General features: G+C 57.5%; 1 protein-coding gene and 1 long non-coding RNA gene across 2 annotated transcripts in view; both read left to right on the top strand.

Moving 5' to 3' along the window:
- Positions 1 to 3,289: 3,289 nt before the first annotated feature.
- The window catches only part of LOC123353287 (maestro heat-like repeat-containing protein family member 2A), a 133,393-nt gene continuing 116,287 nt past the window's right edge, over positions 3,290 to 20,395 (top strand). The window contains exons 1-3 of the mRNA XM_044994288.1: positions 3,290 to 3,805; positions 14,130 to 14,240; positions 14,930 to 15,072. Of these exons, the coding sequence (XP_044850223.1) occupies positions 14,210 to 14,240; positions 14,930 to 15,072 (174 nt within the window). The 5' untranslated portion in view covers positions 3,290 to 3,805; positions 14,130 to 14,209. The remainder of the gene's footprint in view (positions 3,806 to 14,129; positions 14,241 to 14,929; positions 15,073 to 20,395) is intronic.
- Positions 18,498 to 20,385, top strand: LOC123353295. Its single transcript, XR_006574453.1, has 3 exons — positions 18,498 to 18,692; positions 19,581 to 19,676; positions 20,350 to 20,385. It is a non-coding gene; the product is annotated as an uncharacterized LOC123353295 (long non-coding RNA).

Below are 20,395 nucleotides of genomic sequence, written 5' to 3'. Positions count from 1 at the left end.
GGAGCCTCCCACCATTACCACCCTGGCCCCGGAGGAGCCTCCCGCCATTACCACCCTGGCCCCGGAGGAGCCTCCCGCCATTACCACCCTGGCCATGGAGGAGCCTCCCGCCAGCCCAGAACAGGAGTTGAGCGACGGCGCGACAAACCCCAGCAGCTCCGCATACTCCTGCGGGGCCAGCAGCTCCTCCGTGGGGTCTGGCAGCCCAGAGTTTCTAGGCTCCCTCTTTGGAGGTGAGGGGAGACCCAGGGGAAAGGGAGGAGGACTGGGGCGGTGGGGGACTAGTAACACCCTGTGCCCATCGGCTCGCCAAGGCGCCGGGACTGACCCGCGTGAGCCCCACTGACACCAGTGGGGGTGGCACAGCCACGCCCGATGGCAGGGGATGCTGGGCGGAGTCGGGGAGCTCCAGCCTCCCCTGATCATGTTGGGGGGGGGGGCTGACTGCCACGGGGCCCTGAGGCTGATGGGGCTGAGGGCGTCTCTGGGAGGAGCAGGGTGGGGCCCTCGCTGCCATGGGGCTCCTTACAGAGAAAGGGGAAACATGGAGCCTTCTCTGTCCACTGCATCCCCCCAGAAGCAGAAGGGATTAAACTTTCTCCTTCCCTCCCTGGTGCAGACACCCCTAGAGCCCATGTGTTGTGGCCTGAGGAGGAGGAGGAGAAGGAGGAGAAGGAGGAAGAAGAAGAGGAGGAGGAGGATTCGTCCCCCATCACTGTGATCCAGAAGCACCTCCAGGGCAGAGCTGAGGTACAAAAATCCCCCAGCTGCGCTGCCCCCCAGTCTGTCCTCCTCCTTGTTCCATCCCCACCCAGGCAGGGGGGCTTGTCCCAGAGAATCCCTCACCCGCAATGGGGAGACACAGCTCCTCTGTTATCTGGCACCCCAAAGTGGGGACATTTGTCCCACACAGGCCAAGGTTTCCGCTACTCGCAGACACTATCCCAGTTCCAACCCCATGTCTGTGCAGGGCGACACTGGTTTCGGGAAGGGGGCGGCTTTCCCTGTCCAGCCCCATGGAGGTCCTGAGCCCTGGAGCTGGTTTGGGTTGGGCGGGGAGGGCCCTATGTAACAGGCTCTCTCTCCCCCCACCCCACTCCTAGCTGGTGGCGGACAGGGCCAAACAGCTGCGCTTCCTCCAGGCTGTGCCGCGTCTCTGCTTCTCGGCACAGAAGCAGGGGCGGGACACCCTGGAGCCTCCGGTCTCCAAAGCGGCCCTCATGGAGAGCACTGCGGTGAGTGGGACCCCATGCCCGGCCCTGGGGCGAGGGAGCCAGACATGGGAGGAAGCGTTAGTGGGGCCGGAGCGGGATGCAGAAGACAGGGGGTCCCCTCGGGGCGGAGGGCTGGGGAGCAGGGAAGGGGAGAATTGTGACACTGATGGGGAGCTGGCAGTGGGCGAGGGGAGGGCGGAGTTGGGGGGGAAGAGGGGGAAGGAAGTTTGATGGACGGGAGGAATGGGGGGGCCCAGCTGGTTGGGGGTGGGGGTGACACTGGCTGTTTCTGCAGAGCACTTTGGGCTCCTCCCGGGGAAGTGCCAGTGCGTCTGCAGGGCCTGAGTCTCACATGCAGTTTTGTTTCCTTGGGGTCTCCCAGGAGCTGATTGAAAATCTCCCTGGTGCGTCAGAGCCGAGCTCCATCATGCCCAGCTCCATGGCCGCAGTTTGCAGCCTCAGGTACCAGGACCCTCCGGTCCAGCTGCCCTAACCCTGGTGCTGACCCAGAGCTGGGCCCAGAGCCGGGAGTCACAGCTCCTCCCCCGCCTAGGTTCCCCCCGGCTGTGGCTGTTCCCATCCCCCAGCAGAGGAGGCGGGAGCGTTCCCTCTTTCCTGGCCGTGGGGTTGATTTCACTCCAGGAAAGTAGGGAGGGGATCACTGCGGGGGCGGGGGTGTCATGGCCATGGCAGTGCCAGCGCCACGCTGGTGCTGCAAAGTGTAACATGGGCTCCTCTCCAGCAAACTGAAGCCACCGCTTGCCCTGGAGCTAGAATCTCGCCTCCTGCGGGCTCTTCTGAACAAGATGTGCACCCTGGGCACTGGGCAGGACACCACAGGGAGAGGCTGGTTTGTAGAGCGTGTACGCCTGCCCGCTGACCCTCCCCTGCCTCCTTCTCCCACAGCACGTCCATCTCTCTCTCCTGGCAAACAACACCCAGGAGAGAGCCAGGGCCGGACAGACCAGCACAGCCCTGCTCCAGTTTGCCACCTCCCTGCCTGGATTTGATGTGAGTAACCATGCGCTGGGGCCTGGTGTGGTGCATTGTGGCTAACAACGGGCACCTGGTCCGTCAAAGGCTCCATCTTGTCTTGTCTGTGTTACTGTCAGTGAGCGGGGGAAACACCGGTTAGTTAAGTCATTTCCCCGCAGGGCTAACCTGCCAGTCTAGGGTTCTGATCCGAGGACAGGACAGACCTAGCATCACTCTTGCTTTGCGTTTCAGCCAGCAAGGCGGGAACTTCTCTCTTTTTCCTCTGACTCTGTTGAAGGCTTTTGAATACTGGTCAGTGTGGTCACAAGTTGCTGTCAGTGGCCGTGGTCGGAGAGTGGCAGATTTGTCATTCAATATCCAGGGTACAATCTTAATATCCATTAAGTCCTGCTTTCCAAACTACTGGGTTTCCTGCCCCTGTGTTGAGGTGAGTGTCTCCACTCAGGTCTGAAGTTTCTCGGATTGGCAGCCTGAGTCCATATTGCTGGGACTCTTGATTAGGGGCATAAAGGTGAGATCTAAAAGATCTTATTGAAAAGTTGGAGTCTTTGATCTGTCCAGTTTACTTTATGAATTGAATGAGATTCCCCATCTGAGCAGCTCTGAGGTGGGTGGACCTAACAAGGTCTTTCTTGATGTTAATTTAGAGCAGTATTTCTCAATGGGTGGGTCCAGTCCCCAGGAAGAGTCACAAAAGGCAATCAGGAGGGTCATGAGGAGGGCATTGAAAACTGTGTTACAACCTAAAGCAAAGAAAATTTCCCTCTCCCTGCACTTACTCACCCTTCAAGATCAAGTATTCCTGGTCCACCACTCCAGGCGCACAAAAATCAATTCTATTGCCTTATAATTGCTATCACAGATATCATTTTACAGTAAATGTTGCTGGGGGAGAGAGAGTTGTAAAACACTTTGTAGAAGGGGTCGGCCACCTGAAGAGGATGAGAAACACTGAGTTGGGTTGGACTTTCCTGCTTTTCCTCTGTAAAACGAAGCCTTCAGCCTCTTTACTGAGGATTGGTCTAGATTCAAAACTTGAACCAGCATAGCAATGTCAGTCGGGATGTGGGAAAACCCACACACCGGGACATAGCCCTGCCGGCAAAACCCCCAGTGAGATGCAGCTATACCAAGAGAAGAATGCTTTGGTTGACGTAGCTAATGTCCTTTGGGAAGGGGGTGTTCCTGCACCAGCTCCTGAGCTCCTGTCAGTTTATGCCACATCTAGGCTAGAGGGCTATGCCGACATAACTGTGATGGCACAGGCGCGGTAGCTGGTGGTAAGAAACCCCCAGGGGAGGGGAGGGCCCTTCATCCCTCTGCTCTTATCAAGACTGCACTGGGGTGGGGCCAGGCTGGGCAGCAGCATCCCTCCAGGTGTTGTGGTGACCCCACCAGCTGTTGCCATGGGGACCGCATCACAAAGCGTCTCTGGGTGAAATCACACTGGGGGCAGGTTGGGTGGTGTGGCCGTGGGCGGAGCCCCAGTATAAATAAGGGGTGTGTCCCCAGCTCTGTGCCTGTTGGCTCGGTGGTGTGGAGGGAGCAGCAGGATCTTGGGTTTCTTGAGACCCAAGGGCTACAGAGGGAGCAGGGTTAGTGAGTACAGCTCAGAGAGACCTTCTGTGGGCAAGAGCCTGAGCCAGGGGATTCTGGAAGGGGCTATGTGACTTAGTGGCAGTTTGCTGACAAAGGCAGGGGTTTAGGACTGGGGGGTGCAGGTTTGGGAGACATTCCATGACAGAGCACACAGGCAGGCCGGTAGGATGGACAATGGCCCATTGGGTTTGAGCAGTGTCTGTAGAGCAGAAAAAGATCTGACCCAAATCCAGAACCAACTCCTCAAATCTTTGCGTGTTTGAAATCTGAACCTGGATCCAGATTTCACATTTACCCTTCTTTTTATAATGGACTGAACTTGATCCTCAGATCCAAACAGCCCCTGAACTTGGGCGGTGGGTATGGAAATCTGGATCCAGATTTGAATTCTGTGGCTGGAGTCCATCTCTATTAGACAAGGGGCTTGGGTCCGGGAGAGGAGGTGGGGGCTGCTGTATCCTTTTTTCCTTATATTTTTCTCCGTCAGGATATCTTGTTCTGAACAAAACACTCTTGCCCATTGAGCCTATGGATTTTCTCTTTTTTAAATGTTTTGACCCATAATTAATAAGTATAATTATTAAATGATTTAAAAAAACCAGAACAATATGTAAATAAGCCCCAGGACAGACCCCTAGATACAAACTCACTTGGGATGGCAGGAGAATGATTCACTAAGGGCCCAACTGTGAAAAAAGACGGTTACTCACCTGTAGTAACTGTTGTTCTTCGAGATGTGTTGCTCCTATCCATTCCAGTTAGGTGTGCGCGCCGCGCGTGCACGGCTCTTCGGAAGACTTTTACCCTAGCAACACTCGGTGGGTCGGCTGGGCGCCCCCTGGAGTGGCGCCGCTATAGCGCAGGATATATACCCCTGCCGACCCATCCGCTCCTCAGTTCCTTCTTGCCGGCTACTCCGACAGTGGGGAAGGAGGGCGGGTCTGGAATGGATAGGAGCAACACATCTCGAAGAACAACAGTTACTACAGGTGAGTAACCGTCTTTTCTTCTTCGAGTGATTGCTCCTATGCATTCCAGTTAGGTGATTCCCAAGCCTTATGTAGGCGGTGGGGTCGGAGTTAGATGCTGCAGAATGCAAACTTCTGTGCCAAAGGCTGCATCATCTCTGGACACTTGGGCCAATGAGGCAAAGGTGTGTAATAGCTGCACGACACATCCCCTGAAAGGGTATGTGGGCCAAGAAGGCAGCAGGGAAGCCTGAGCCCTGGTGGAATGTGCAGTAAGGTGGCTCCATGGAACATGGGCTAAACACAGGAGGCGCAGATGCACCAGTCATCGAAGATGAAATCCTCTAGGAGGAGACAGGTATGCCCCTCGTCCGGTATGCCAGTACGATGAAGATTCGGGGGCGTTACGCAAGGGCTTTGTCCGCTCGATATAGATTGCGGACACCCTACGGACGTCTAGGGAGGGCAATTGTTGCTCTCCTTGCGATGAGTGTGGCTTCGGAAAGAAGACCGGAAGGAAGCTATCCTGGATGATATGAGAGGCTGACACCACCTTTAGGGAGGAAGGCCGGACATGGTCACAACTGCACTTGTCCTTGAGAGACACAGTATACCGTGGGTCCATCGCGAGCGCCTGAAGCTCGGAGACTCGTCTGGAAAGGCTACAAAGAAGACTGCCTTCCAGGACAGGTATGCCAGCGAGCATGTCGTCAGTGTCCCGAATGGGCAATCATAAAACTGGCGAGAACCAGGTTGAAGACCCAGGTTGTGGCGGGGGCCAACCGGGGGGGTATAACGCTCCAAGTCCTTGAGGAATTTAGAAACCACGAGGCTTAAGAATATGGAGCGGCCACTCCCCGCTGGGTGGAAGGGAGAGATGGCTGCCAAGAGTGCCCTTAATGAGGGCCGCGCCATGTGCTGCTGTTTGAGACCAGAGGTAGTCCAAGACGGACTGGATCGGGACCTCGGCGGGAGAAACATTGTGCGTTTCGTAGCAGCAGGAGAAACGCTTCCACTCTGCCAGATACGTTAACCGAGTGGAGGATCTCCTATCACCCAGGAGAAACCTGCAGAGCCGAGGCAGAACAATGTAATTCGGATCGGTTTAGCCACACAGCAGCCCTGCTGTGAGGTGCAGGGATTACCAGTCTGGGTGGTGAAGCTTGCTGCGATCCCGCGAAATGGGGTCTGGGCCAAGAGGTAGGGAAATAGGGTTGGCTACCGACAGGGGTAGCGACCTGGTGTACCAGTGCTGCCTGGGATACGCTGGAGCGATCATGATCAGGTGCGCTCTGCCCCTGCGGAGCTTTAGCAGGGCCCTGCAAGCCAGCGGGAACGGTGGAAATTGGACAGCCGATGGCTCATCCATGGCATCACGATGGCTCATCCATGGCATCACTGGGCTCTCCAAGACTGCGCCCGGGGAGAGGTCTTGGAATGAGGAGGACTTCTCTCTGTTTTCGCTCTCGCGGGAGCGAAGAGGGCTATGCGGGGAAAGACCCACTTCCAAAAAATGGAATGGATACCGTCCGGAGGGAACGACCACTTGTGAGACCGGAAGGATCTGCTGAGGCGATCCGCCAGCTGAAAAGCCTGGCATACAAGGCAGACTGCTCCCAGCTCTCGGACACTGATGCGTAAGGCCAGCTCTTGGGCCGACCAAAGGCAGTGAGTGCGAAGCTGACCCAGGTGAGCACGCATCCGAGAGATGGGGTGTCCGTCATGAGGGACCCCGAGGGGTGAATGGAACAGCATCCCTGGATACACCAGGGAGGGCACTGACTCTCGGTCGAGGGAGCCTAGGATGCTCAGGGGGAACGAGACGACCAGGGTGGTATCTCTGCCCGGGTGGCACACCCAGGTGAGCCACGATTGGAGTGGACAGAGGCGAAGCCTGGTATGTTTGGAAACAAACGCGCAGACAGCCATGTGACTCAGGAAACCTAGGCCTGGGCGAGCCAAAGTTGCCGGGAAGGTCCGTAGACCTTGTACAATTGTTACCACCGCATGAAACCAAGGCTGAGGTAAGCAGGCTCTGGTGAGATTGGAGTCCAGGGTGGCTCCAATGAATTCTATTCCCTGTGTGGGAACCAGAGTGGATTTTACCATTGATGATCAGGCCTAGACACTGGAATAGGTCCGTGTCGATGCCCACAGGACTGGTACTTGGGCTGGGAGGTCCCTTGAACGAGCCAATGTGGAAGAGAAATGGGGACATGAAAATACGCGCCCGTCACATCGAGGGCGGCATACAGTCTCCGGGATCCAAAGGTGGGATGACGGTCCCCCTGGGAACCATGCGGAACCTATCCGCAGCATGAACTTGTTGAGGACCCGCAGGTCTAGGATATGTCTGAGACCTCCCTTCGCCTAGGGGATTAGGTTTCGTCCCTAGGCACCTCCTGTATAGCTACGATGAAGAGGAGCGTCCGCACCTGTTGCAAGAGGAATCGCTCATGAGAGGGGTCCCTAAGAGGGACGAGGATGGTTAGAAGGACCTTAACCTTGAGGGCCTGATTGACGCCCACGACCGGATAAGTGACGCCCGCTGGCAAAGTCTTGTCTTTGTCTAGGCGCAGGGTAAGAGCGGTGAGGCTGGGGACGGAAAGGTCGGCGCTAAGCACCGGCGTGTGCATGCTAATAGAGAGCGGAAAGTGACCCTGCTGCCCTTCCGGCTTTGCAGCCTAGGGCCAGGTTTCTCAGAGAACAGGCCTTTGCCGGAGCAGGGCAAGTCCTGTATTGTGGACAGCAGCTGCGAGGGAAGGCTCGATAACCGGAGCCAGGAAATGCGCCTCGTGGCCACACCCGAGGCCAGGGTCGTGGCAGCGAAGTCAGCTGCATCCAACTAGGCCTGGAGGGAAGCTCTATCCAGCTTCTTCCCTCGATCCAGGAGGGCATCGAACTCTTGACGTGAGTTCTGAAGAACCGACTCTGTAAAGTTGCCCACCGCCACCCGTAGTAGCGGCTAAGCAGGGCTTGCTAGTTTGCTACACAAAATGGCAGGGCCCCCGCCGTTACATCGTACGGCCCCGTAAGACCAGTCGCCTAGCCCGCTAGGATTTAGGAGCTGGTGCCTGCTGGCCATGGCATTCCATCCCATTGAGGGACTGGACGACAAGGGAGCGGGGGGGGGTTAGATGTACCTAGGTACTCGTACCCCCTGGATGATGCTATGCACTTGCATTCCGATCAGAGGAGGGCCCGAGGAGTATGTTCCTGCCCCCCCTCAGCTGGGGAGGAGGAAGAAGAAAGGCCAGGGACAAGCGGGTCCTGTGTGGGCTCGCACTCCTGGACGACCTCCTGATCCGGTGGGATCTGGGAGCCCGGTGGCTGAACTGGGGCTTGCTCCGTACTGGTCGCAGGGGGACGGCTAATTGCCGCCTCTGGCACCCAGAGCTCCGACGGAACGGAGCGAGATGGGAGCACCGGTATGCCTCTGGCGTGGCGGTACGCCGATGGTGACTAGAAGGACCTCTGATAGGTCTCCTGGAAGACTCTGGGGGGCACATCGGAAAAGAGAGTACTGCGCATATGAAGTGTCCGCACGTGACAACACTGATGCGTGACTGGGTGGCCCTGAAGGAGCTGAAGAGCCTTTGGTAGAGTCTCCTTCTCTAACTGACGTCACTCGACTCGGCACCGGGGATCGGTACCGGGAGACATACCGGTACCGAGAACGAGACCTGCCACCGGAGCTGTGCTGGGCGGTCGACCGAGAGCGCGAGGCTCGACGTTCAGGAGTGGGTACGGGAGTCTCGGTGCCTGGGGCGGTGCCGGGGGCGGGATCGGTGCCGAATGTACCGGGCCAGCGAACGTGACTGTGACGGGGCAGGGCAGCCCCGCACTGGTACAGCAGGGGTTAACCCTTCTTTACTAGCAGAGGAAGCCACGCCCAGGAAGTTCTGCTGGGCATGCTCCAACTGGCAGACCCGTATAAAAGCCTGCAGGTCTGCTCAGTCTGGGCTGGCCACCGGGGGAGAAGGACGCAGACCGTCAGCCTCTGCAGAGGGAGAGCCCAGGAGCTCGGACCGGGGCGCCAGCCGAGCCGGGGCCGACCCGGAGCCCCCAGGGAGGGACGCCGGCAGTGACGGACCTACGGGGAAGCCACTCCCACAACGCAGACGTCCGGCCAGGCAGGGTAGGAAGTGACCCAGGGGCATTGTAGAGACTGACAGCCTTAAAGCTGCAGTACCGCTCGGCGTGTTGCGAGCGGATCCCCGCCGAGCGGGAGGCAAGGAGAACTTGCCACAAACAGGGCCCTGGGTCGGGGCTCGGTGGAGAGGGAGGGCCCGAGTCCCCCTACCCCACCCCGTAATACCCCACCCCGAAGGGGGTATTTACGGACTCAGGCCGCTAGGCCGCGCTACCCCTCCCCGAAGGGGGTGTGTAGGGACGCAGGCCGCTAGGCCGCGCTACCCCACCCCGAAGGGGGGGTTTATGGTCTCCGGCCGCTAGGCCGCGCTACCCCGCCCCGAAGGGGGCGCTTGTGGACTCCGGCCGCTAGGCCGCGCTACCCCACCCCGAAGGGGTGTGTATGGACTCCGGCCGCTAGGCCGTGCTACTTCGCCCCGAAGGGGGCGCTTATGGACTCCGGCCGCTAGGCCGCGCTACCCCACCCCGAAGGGGTGTGTATGGACTCCGGCCGCTAGGCCGTGCTACTTTGCCCCGAAGGGGGGTGCTTGCGGACTCCGGCCGCTAGGCCGCGCTACCCCGCCCCGAGAGGGGGGCGGTTACGGACTCCGGCCGCTAGGCCGAGCTACTCCACCCCAGAGGGGGTGTCCATAGACTCTGGCCGCTAGGCTGTAATACGCTGGCTACCAGGGGCAGACCGAAGGGCAAGCGAGTGGTGCAGCGCTAGGCCCCAACCCGCCCCTGCCACGAGGGGGCGCTGGGGCACCTGGCCCATCACAGTGACGCTGGCCGGTGCCGCGAGTACTAAAGGTACCGCAATGGAGAACGGTGCCGAGACCACGAGCGGCGTCGGGACCTCGATCGGTGACGGGACCGAGAACGTCTGCGGGACCGCGATCGGGCACGGTGCCGCTCTGCGGTGCCGACGCAGGGTGGCGTGAGCAAGACAGGCTCGCCAAAAGACCATAAAACCCGCACCGGCGATGCCGGGGGTTAAGCAGCGCAGGCTCTGCCCTTGCCATCAACTCCCTCGCTGTGGAAATGTTCCCAGCGTGGAGGGAATAGTGAGCTCGACCACAGCTCGCGCCGGGGAGCATTCAGGTGTTGGACTCGACGGCTCTTGCGAGGCCGTAGTCCACGGTGCTGATACTGTCGGTGCTGAAGCAGTCACCGGTGCCGGGCAGCCCGACGTAGTAGAGCGCTCGGGCTGCGGAGCGGGCCGCTCAGACGCCGCTGAAAAGCGAGCTTGACCACGGTTCGTACCGGGGAGCTTTCCAGCACCGGACTCAACAGCTCTTGCCTGGCCGGAGTTAACGGCGCGGATATTGTCGGTGCCGTGGCAGACATCGGTGCCGGGCGATCCGACTGAGCATAGCGCTCGGATGCGGAGCAGGCGGCTCGGACGCAGGTTCCGGGCGAGCTCGACCACGGTCCGTACCGGGGAGCTCTCCAGCACCGGACTCGACGGCTCTTGCCTGGCCGGAGTTAACGGCGCGGATATTGTCGGTGCCGCGGCAGACATCGGTGCCGGGTGATCCGACTGAGCATAGCGCTCGGCTGCGGAGCAGGCGGCTCGGACGCAGCGTCATAGCGAGCTCGACCACGGTCCGTACCGGGGAGCTCTCCAGCACCGGACTCGACGGCTCTTGCCTGGCCGGAGTTAACGGCGCGGATATTGTCGGTGCCGCGGCAGACCTCGGTGTCAGGCGATCCGACTGAGCATAGCGCTCGGCTGCGGAGCAGGCGGCTCGGACGCAGCAAGTATATTGTGCCTCTTCATCCTCCAGGAGAGGGAACCATGCCGAGTGGACGTCGGAGTCAGCGAGGGCCAGTGCCGGGAGGCCTTGGCGGCACTGGGGAACCGGTGCCGAGGGAGCGCTCCTTGAAGACTAACCAGCGCTCGGCGCCGAGAGCGGAGGAGCAAGAGCTGCCTCCCTCAGGAGCTGTTTGAGACGAAAGTCCCGCTCCCCTTTGTTCTAGGATCAAAGGCCCCGCGAATGCGGCACTTATCTGTCAGTTGAGAATCCTCGAGGCACTTAGGAGAGGATCTCCTGTCGGCAATGGCTTGTGGCCGGCCGAGCATTGTAAAAACCCTGTGGACCGGGCATCGGACCCGGCACCGGGTGAGGGGAAGGGGATAAACCCCGAACCCCTGAAAATAAATCCTATACTACAAACAAATAAAGTCAACTACAACTATAAACTATACACTAAACGAGAGAAACTACGAGTAGCTAGGGAGGTGGAGGTCAGCTAAGCTGCGCTCCACTGTTCTAACGGCCGTCACGGGCGGAAAGAAGGAACTGAGGAGCGGACGGGCCGGCTGGGGTATATATCCTGCGCTATAGCGGCGCCACTCCAGGGGGCGCCCAGCCGACCCACCGAGTGTTGCTAGGGTAAAAGTCTTCCGAAGAGCCGTGCACGCGCGGCGCGCACACCTAACTGGAATGCATAGGAGCAATCACTCGAAGAAGAACTTTATTCACCTTGGGGTGCACTCCCAGAGCTGGGTAGTCCTGCTGAAGTCACTGGGCTTACTTGAGTGAGTAAATGGTCATCATTAGTGGATGGGTGCGTTGCATGTTTGAATCTAAGAATGATTTGCAATTGTCAAATAACAGGCAAATTGAATGACTTAATGAAAGATTAGTGCAGCACTATACAGACTGCAGAAAGAAGATATACTCTGCCACCCCGGGTAGGTGGCAAAGAGAAGGTAGTTTGGGCCTTCCCTCTGTACCTAGTGGAATACTGACAGTGTTCATTCACAAATTAGCTATCCAACCTACTTTCCTTTTCTAGGGTGCGAGATAAAAATACTTCTTGTTGGAGGGAAAAGTACCTCCCTGTGATTAATTTTACCATGTGTTCTGTTTTTCTGATTACTCATGGGATTTCTTTTATGTTCCTCAGTTTACCTGATTGATGAGCAAAAAGGAATCTCTAACCAAGTCACTAATAACAGCTGTGACAACCGAGAGTTCTTAATGAGTTAAAAACATCTTTCAGTGGGTCATTAGCTCATCCATTACAGAATCCATCTGCAATAAGAATGACCTCTTCTCAATCACAGAACATAACTGGATCATAAGCACCTTTTATCAGCTTCCCACTCTTGTTTATTATAACATCCTTCTGTAGACACCTTTCATTCGTTTTGAGGGGTCCCTTCCCTGGGTGTCTGGGCTATATTAGTAAGGTCAGGGTAAAAGATTGCACACATTCCATCTGTGACCAGGGGTCCAGTGGGGGCCAGCTGAGGTTACCCAGTTAGGGTGAACTGCAAAGAATGGGGCAGATAATCCCCAAAACTAGTGGATATTTTCAATACTTGGATTTACCAAGACAGCATAAACTAGCTTCTTTATTACCTCACTGATTGTCCAGAAAACAGCAACACAGTCCCCTTAAAGTAACCCAGCCTCAGGTCTCCATCCAGGTACCCAAGTCAAATATGATGAAAATCTTATTTCATTATAAAAAAGAAAGGATCAGACACATTTCCTCCTAGGTTAATGAATATTCCAGATCTTATCCAAATACACGCTACAGCCAGTTCTTGTTAACTAAACTAAAATTTATTGAAAAGAGAGTGTGGTTAAAAGATCAATACATACAGACATGAGTTCAGTTCTTGAGGTTCAGGTACATAGCCGAGATGGTGAGTTTTGTAGTTGCAAAGAGTTCTTTTAGAAATAGTTCATAGGTTATTGTCCAATATCATTGCAGGGCGTTCCACTTTAGGACTGGGATCTCAGTCCTCCTGGCTTAAGCTTCCCCTCAAGCAGATCTGAGATAAACAGGATCAGTATTCAAGGATCTTTTATACAGTTTCAGGTTGTCTTTGACAAGTTGGAGTCCCTCGGGGAATAACAGGCCCTCATTTCCTGGGCATCGCTGTTAATTATTCACACAGATTAACACAAGGCCATTTATCCATCAGGCAGTCATATATAAATGCACAAAAAAACAAACGTTCTCTCCCCACGTCTTTAAAGCTTGGCTTTGTGGTCATTAGCCTGCAAGTTGTTTAAACCTTTCTGGCCATAAGTTATATTTTGTATAAGATTTGTTGCAATCATAACAGTGGTAGCAATAATGTTTTGCATGATTATATTTTAATTAGACAAGGTCACACCATCATTTTTCCTTCACCCATTAGATTCAATTGAAGGACAAAGAAGATTTTAGTTTCAGTGCGTATAGGGCAATAAATATAGAGGTGCACAAAAAAAAGGCTTTTGATTAGTATACAAAAGAATTATGAGAGTTTAACATACAAAACTCACACAAATTACATACATAAATACATATATTAACATAAATAAATGATGATATTTGCTAAGGTATGGATGGAAGGGTGAATTGGATGGGATGGATGGGTTGATTGGATGGATGGGGTGATTGGATAGGTTAGGTCAGAAAGATGGCTGGGTAGGGATGCAAGTGATTCCTAGGCTTGGTGTACAGCCAGTATCCCCTCCCATGTTCACAGCAGGGTCAGGGCAGGTCTCCAAGGAGAGACAGGAGCTGTTGCTTGCCTGTTTCTTCTCAGTGCTGAGAAGAACAAGGAGTAATGGTCTCAAGTTGCAGAGGGGGAGGTTTAGGTTGGACATTAGGAAAAACTTTTTCACTAGGAGGGTGGTGAAGCACTGGAATGGGTTCCCTAGGGAGGTGGTGGAATCTCCTTCCTTAGAGGTCTTTAAGGTCAGGCTTGACAAAGCCCTGGCTGGGATGATTTAGTTGGGTTTGGTCCTGCTTTGAGCAGGGGGTTGGACTAGATACCTCCTGAGGTCCCTTCCAACCCTGAGATTCTATGATTCTATGATCCATGTGGGTGACTCAGTGGGAAGCAGCAGGGGAAGTCTAGTCTTGCCCTGATGCCCTGTCAGTGTGCCTCAGCCTCACCATGGATGGACCCTCTAGGGGCAAGAGGGGTGTTCTGCCTCTGTGCTGACTTGAGGGGAGTCAATCTGTGTCCGTTGTGATCATGGTTCTTGTGTGATGAGCTCTTGCCCACTCCAGACTGGACTGAGCCCATAATGCATTTGGGGGTGTCTGGATCTGGGGTTTTGGTTTGATCCGTTACAGAGAAAAGGGAGAACCATGAAACTTGGAGCCAGATCCCAGTTTGGATCCCAAACGTCTCCAGCATTCAGGTGCTCGGGTCAGGGGCACTGGCTCAAGCCCATCTGTAATTATTCCCCCTTGTGATACGCAGAGAAACTCTCTGAACTCACCACTTGCCAGTGCTACTGACCAAGTATCTATTTGTACCGAGTGTGGAGTGGAGGAGGAGGAATGGCTGATGCAGTGGGACGGCCCTGTGGAGGTAAGAGGAACCACTCCAAGAAGTGACATCAGGAGGGATTGGGGCAGGAGGCAGGGTCTCTCCTGCTTTGCTCCCCAGCTGGTTTAGGGATACCCTCTGGATCCCATCTCAGAGGCAGGGCCCTGCGTGTGCCAGGAATTGGGGCCCCTACTTTGCAATCGTTGCCCCGAGTCTTGACTTTTGCTTGGCTAGAAACTTGGTTTCTAGCACTTATGGGTGCAAAGGAATCTTGGAACCATCTGTCCTCTCTTGCCCTTGCCGAGGGCATCGTGTGCACTGCAGGCCCTGGTCCCCAACCCCACGGAGTGGCCTCTGCCCAGCCCAGGGACACCCAGCGACCAGGGCAGGAGAATTTCCAACTGCCCAAAGCAGTGGGATCTGGCCCTGGGTGTCCGGTTGGGATGAGGAGTGAGGGAGGAATCGGGTCAGACTCACCCCTGGGCTTTAGCTGTTTGGGGGGAACCAAACCCATTCTGAGTGCAGGGTCAGTTTGGATTGAGGTTCCATTTCACCCAGAGCTGGGGGTGTCTGAGGGCAGGTCACTGTCCAGGCCTATCTCTAGCTGAGAGCCTGAGTGATGCTGAGCTGAGACCTCGCTCAGGTCCTGCCCGTTAGTTACCAGGGGAATGCTGGCCCCTTCCCAGCCCCAGGCAGCTCCGGGGGGTAATAACCAGCTGCTTGCTCTGCAGGTGTGCCCCATCAGATCTCCAACCTCCTGCGGCTGGCAGATGTGGGAGGCCACAAGGACATCATGGCAGGCATCATGCAGGCAGCCAGGGTCCAGCCAGCTGCTGTGGCCTCCCGCCTAGTCCAGATCCTCCAGCAGGATGAGGTAAGGCAGCTCCTTTAGTCACACACCGGCCTGTCTGTCTCCAGGTGGCCGGCCAGCTGACCTACAGCAAAGGATAATGCCCCAAGCACTGTGTGTCTCGCCAGGACACTTCCTGTTCTGCCTTGTGTTGTTGTGAGCAGTTAAACAGTGCTTGTCCTCCCCAGAGGTGGCCACACTTCTGTGGCGGGTGAAGTGACCCCTACAGAGGAGGACCAAACACTTCTCCCTGCCCTGCTGCCAGCCGTGCAGTTGGAGCCAGTGGGCTGCTGGTGTCAGAAGAGTCGGGATTGTCCCTGTGTTTGTAAATCACTTTGAGTCTCCCCCATGGAAGGAGCTTTAGAAACAAAAGGCCACATCCTGCTCCGGGTTCCAGCCGCTCAATCTGGAGTGACTCCATGCACTCCAGTGGGGCTACTCCGGATTCACACCAGCGGCACAGGCAGCAGGCAGTGGCCAAAGGGGTTGATTTGAATGTGGGTGCATTATCCCCCGAGCTCCTCATGGCCCAGAGCCCGGTGTTGGGCAGTCAGGGCCCGACCCTGATCCCCGTAATTCAGGGGGAGTCCGCAGGGAGTCCCCAGAGGTCCCTGGAGTAAGTGGGAGCTGAATCCAGCCCAGCTTCACACATGCCACCATTTCCTGGCCTGACTGGAGCCCTGCGGGTGTCCCTGGGAGCTGGCTCCGTGTCCCAAGCCACAGGCCACTTTTCCTATTTACTATATCTCCGTATAGTTTATTATGCGATTGCTTGCAAGTGTTGGCTTTGCTGTGAGATCTAAGGTGCAACTGACCTGGGGTAAGTGGCTGGTTCTTTGGGACTCAGAGTAACTGAACATTGCTGTGATCCTTGGTGTGAGGGGCTCTCTATCACACAGCGGGAGGCAAAGCAGACTGGAGTACCCGGGGGACCGTCTGGGACTCTGTTCCCGAGGAGTTGGCACTCGCAACCACTTAGGGGTTTGTGCCCTGGTTGGTTACAGCCTGCCCTGGTGTTGGGACTTGTGCTCTTATGCCACCATTGGAAGTGTCCCAGGGACCCCTATTCACACCTAATGAATCATCAGCATAGTAACAATATACTGAGGCGCAGTGACCCCAGGCTCTTCTGGGGCACATTCCCTCGGGTCGGTGTGAATCCCCCTCTTGCCACGGCAAACCTCATGCTGCAGATTCAGCCAGACAAAATGACTCTGAGAACCGTCCTGGAGTTTCCAAGGTCATCGGATGTGCTACCAAAATAGAGGTGGAAATATAACACCTCCCGTCAGCTCCCCAGCCACAGACTCAGCGTGCTTTACAACGGGTGTGTCATAAACAGATAGTTAAGGGTTAATGTCTCTTTTCCCTGTAAAGGGTTAAGAAGCTCAGTAAACCTGGCTGACACCTGTTCCCCAGGTTGAGGGTTCCTGTGCCCTGGGGTGGGATATGTCGGGAGGAGAAATTGCCTCAGCAGAGGGGAGGTGGGCAGGGGAGCAGGCAGGCTCGTTAATGAGAGGCTGCTTCGAAGCCAGACTCATGGCTGCTCCCCACTCAGTTCCAGGATGGAGCGAATCAGGCAGATGCTGAGGAGTAAGGCCGGGCAAGTGGCTCCAGAGCCAGCAGCAAACATCAGCCAGCCTGCCCAGGAGGAGAGCGGCCCCTCTGTCCCCGCAGGCGGGGAAGAGGCTCGTGGCCAGGGGAAAGAGAGGAGCTGCATCGCCTGCTGGAGGGGGAGGAAGACAGCAGCTCCCCTAGCTGACCCTGAGGCACCTTCTGGGCCGAAATGGAGGTGGCCCCGGGTACAGCTGTGGAGGAGAGAGCCAGGGGAGGGCAGGAGCCGGGGAAGTCAGCTCTGGGGCTTCCTTCGCAGGAAGCCAAGGTGCCAGGAGCTGCGCCTCAGGGCCCAGCAGGAGCCGTCCATCACCATGGCAACTGAGGGGCCCTGCACCAGCCTGACCTTGGCCCCCGAGGAGCCTCCCGCCAGCCCCACCCTGGCCCCGGAGGAGCCTCCCGCCAGCCCCACCCTCGGCACGGAGGAGCCTCCCACCATTACCACACTGGCCACAGAGGAGCCTCCCACCAGCCCAGAACAGGAGTTGAGCGACTGCGCGACAAACCCCAGCAGCTCCGCATACTCCTGCGGGGCCAGCAGCTCCTCCGTGGGGTCAGGCAGCCCAGAGTTTCTAGGCTCCCTCTTTGGAGGTGAGGGGAGACCCAGGGGAAAGGGAGGAGGACTGGGGCGGTGGGGGACTAGTAACACCCTGTGCCCATCGGCTCGCCAAGGCGCCGGGACTGACCCACGTGAGCCCCACTGACACCAGTGGGGGTGGCACAGCCACGCCCGATGGCAGGGGATGCTGGGCGGAGTCGGGGAGCTCCAGCCTCCCCTGATCATGTTGGGGGGGGGGGGGCTGACTGCCACGGGGCCCTGAGGCTGATGGGGCTGAGGGCGTCTCTGGGAGGGGCAGGGTGGGGCCCTCGCTGCCATGGGGCGCCTTACAGAGAAAGTGGAAACATGGAGCCTTCTCTGTCCACTGCATCCCCCCAGCAGCAGAAGGGATTGAATTTTCTCCTTCCCTCCCTGGTGCAGACACCCCCAGTGCCCAGGTGTCGTGGCCTGAGGAGGAGGAGGAGAAGGAGGAGGAAGAAGAGGAGGAGGAGGAGGATTCGTCCCCCATCACGGTGATCCAGCAGCACCTCCAGGGCAGAGCTGAGGTACAAAAATCCCCCAGCTGCGCTGCCCCCCAGTCTGTCCTCCTCCTTGTTCCATCCCCACCCAGACAGGGGGGCTTGTCCCAGAGAATCCCTCACCCGCAATGGGGAGACACAGCTCCTCTGTTATCTGGCACCCCAAAGTGGGGACATTTGTCCCACACAGGCCAAGGTTTCCGCTACTCGCAGGCACTATCCCAGTTCCAACCCCATGTCTGTGCAGGGCGACACTGGTTTCGGGAAGGGGGCGGCTTTCCCTGTCCAGCCCCATGGAGGTCCTGAGCCCTGGAGCTGGTTTGGGTTGGGCAGGGAGGTCCCTATGTAACAGGCTCTCTCTCCCCCCACCCCACTCCTAGCTGGTGGCGGACAGGGCCAAACAGCTGCGCTTCCTCCAGGCTGTGCCGCGTCTCTGCTTCTCGGCACAGAAGCAGGGGCGGGACACCCTGGAGCCCCCGGTCTCCAAAGCACCCCTCGTGGAGAGCACTGCGGTGAGTGGGACCCCGTGCCCGGCCCTGGGGCGAGGGAGCCAGACATGGGAGGAAGCGTCAGTGGGGCCGGAGCGGGACGCAGAAGACAGGGGGTCCCCTCGGGGCGGAGGGCTGGGGAGCAGGGAAAGGGAGAATTGTGACACTGATGGGGAGCTGGCAGTGGGCGAGGGGAGGGCGGAGTTGGGGGGGAAGAGGGGGAAGGAAGTTTGATGGACGGGAGGAATGGGGGGGCCCAGCTGGTTGGGGGTGGGGGTGACACTGGCTGTTTCTGCAGAGCACTTTGGGCTCCTCCCGGGGAAGTGCCAGTGCGTCTGCAGGGCCTGAGTCTCACATGCAGTTTTGTTTCCTTGGGGTCTCCCAGGAGCTGATTGAAAATCTCCCTGGTGCGTCAGAGCCGAGCTCCATCATGCCCAGCTCCATGGCCGCAGTTTGCAGCCTCAGGTACCAGGACCCTCCGGTCCAGCTGCCCTAACCCTGGTGCTGACCCAGAGCTGGGCCCAGAGCCGGGAGTCACAGCTCCTCCCCCGCCAAGTTCCCCCCGGCTGTGGCTGTTCCCATCCCCCAGCAGAGGAGGCGGGAGCGTCCCCTCTTTCCTGGCCGGGGGGTTGATTTCACTCCAGGAAAGTAGGGAGGGGATCACTGCGGGCGGGGGGGGGGGGGTGTCATGGCCATGGCAGTGCCAACGCCATGCTGGTGCTGCAAAGTGTAACACGGGCTCCTCTCCAGCAAACTGAAGCCACCGCTTGCCCTGGAGCTAGAATCTCGCCTCCTGCGGGCTCTTCTGAGCAGGATGTGCACCCTGGGCACTGGGCAGGACACCACACACTGCCGGGTAGGTCCTGATCCTACTTCTCTGGCCCAGGAGCAGGAGCAGGCTCTGGTCCCTGCTCCCTCGCTTTGATGGAGCTGCTGAGAATAGGGGACGGGTGGGCAGAGCTGGGAACAGGCCCGGGACAAACTGGCAGGGGGGGCCCCTTCCCTCCAGAGGGGATTGCGTTACCCCTCCCTGGCTGATCCCAGCCTTCCCTCCTCTCCTCATTCTCTGATCTCCTGCCTGGACTCTCCCGGCGATCCTACCTCCCACCCATTGCAGTTTGGCTGGTCCATACTCTGCTGGGTACCAGGCCCTGCACAGAGAACTGCTAAGAACAAGGATTGACGAGGCAGCAGGCATCCGGCCATGAACTCTTGCTAAGTGTCCCTGGAGTGATGTGAATGAGAGAGGCCAGGATGTGCCTTTTGAGTCTTGCCAGGGCTCCTGGAGAAACCTCCTAATTGTCCCCTGACTGGTGTAGCCCCATGACTGATGGGTGCTTCCTCTTCTTGCAGGCTCTGTACAACACCTATAACCAGAGCCTGGACATCCTGCTCAGGGGCCTGCTGACGGAGACCCCCACCATGGAGAAGCTGCAGCACCTCCTGGAGGTGAGTAGAATGGGACGGTCTGGGGTGGAATTGCCCCTGAACCCCGTGGAAGGGCAGCAAAGGAGAGACTAGAAGAGCCACGTTTCCATTGTGTCCTCCCAGCTTGGACCCAGCCGGCCACACTTTCCCAGAGCTGCCAGTGCAGGGGGAAGGAGCTGGGACTGTCAGCCACAGCTCTGCATGGTTGCATTAAGCACTAACAGTGAGCACCAGGCCTGGCTGGGGCCTGAGAGACTGAAACCTCTGTGAGATGCAGAACATGGGCCTCAGAGAAAAGTCACTGGCTCCTCTCTAGGGAGACCCTGAGATACAGGAGGAGCGTCCGGGAATCAGCTCTCGTGTCCTAGGGACACTACTGTTCCCAGAGGGATTGTCCTCATGGCCGTTCCATCCATCCTGCATGTGCCTTGATCCTGACGTGCTGTTCATGGATCAGGGGTTCAGAGCAAATAGACCAGCCCCAAGACTGACCATTGTCCCAGCCTGGAGAGACAAGGAGCTTGTGCCCAGCAAGGCGTGGGCAGTGTCATGAAGCCCCTTTTCAAGCTCTGCGACCAGGGCTCGGCTACTCCACCCTGAGCACAAAGTCTGAGCCCCTTGGGGAGGGGGAGAGGCTGGTTTGTAGAGCGTGTACGCCTGCCCGCTGACCCTCCCCTGCCTCCTTCTCCCACAGCACGTCCATCTCTCTCTCCTGGCAAACAACACCCAGGAGAGAGCCA

The sequence above is a fragment of the Mauremys mutica genome, chromosome 19 (genome assembly GCF_020497125.1).
Source record: "Mauremys mutica isolate MM-2020 ecotype Southern chromosome 19, ASM2049712v1, whole genome shotgun sequence".
In the NCBI taxonomy this organism is placed as follows: Eukaryota; Metazoa; Chordata; order Testudines; family Geoemydidae; genus Mauremys; species Mauremys mutica.
This window is presented reverse-complemented; position numbering and strand designations above follow the sequence as displayed.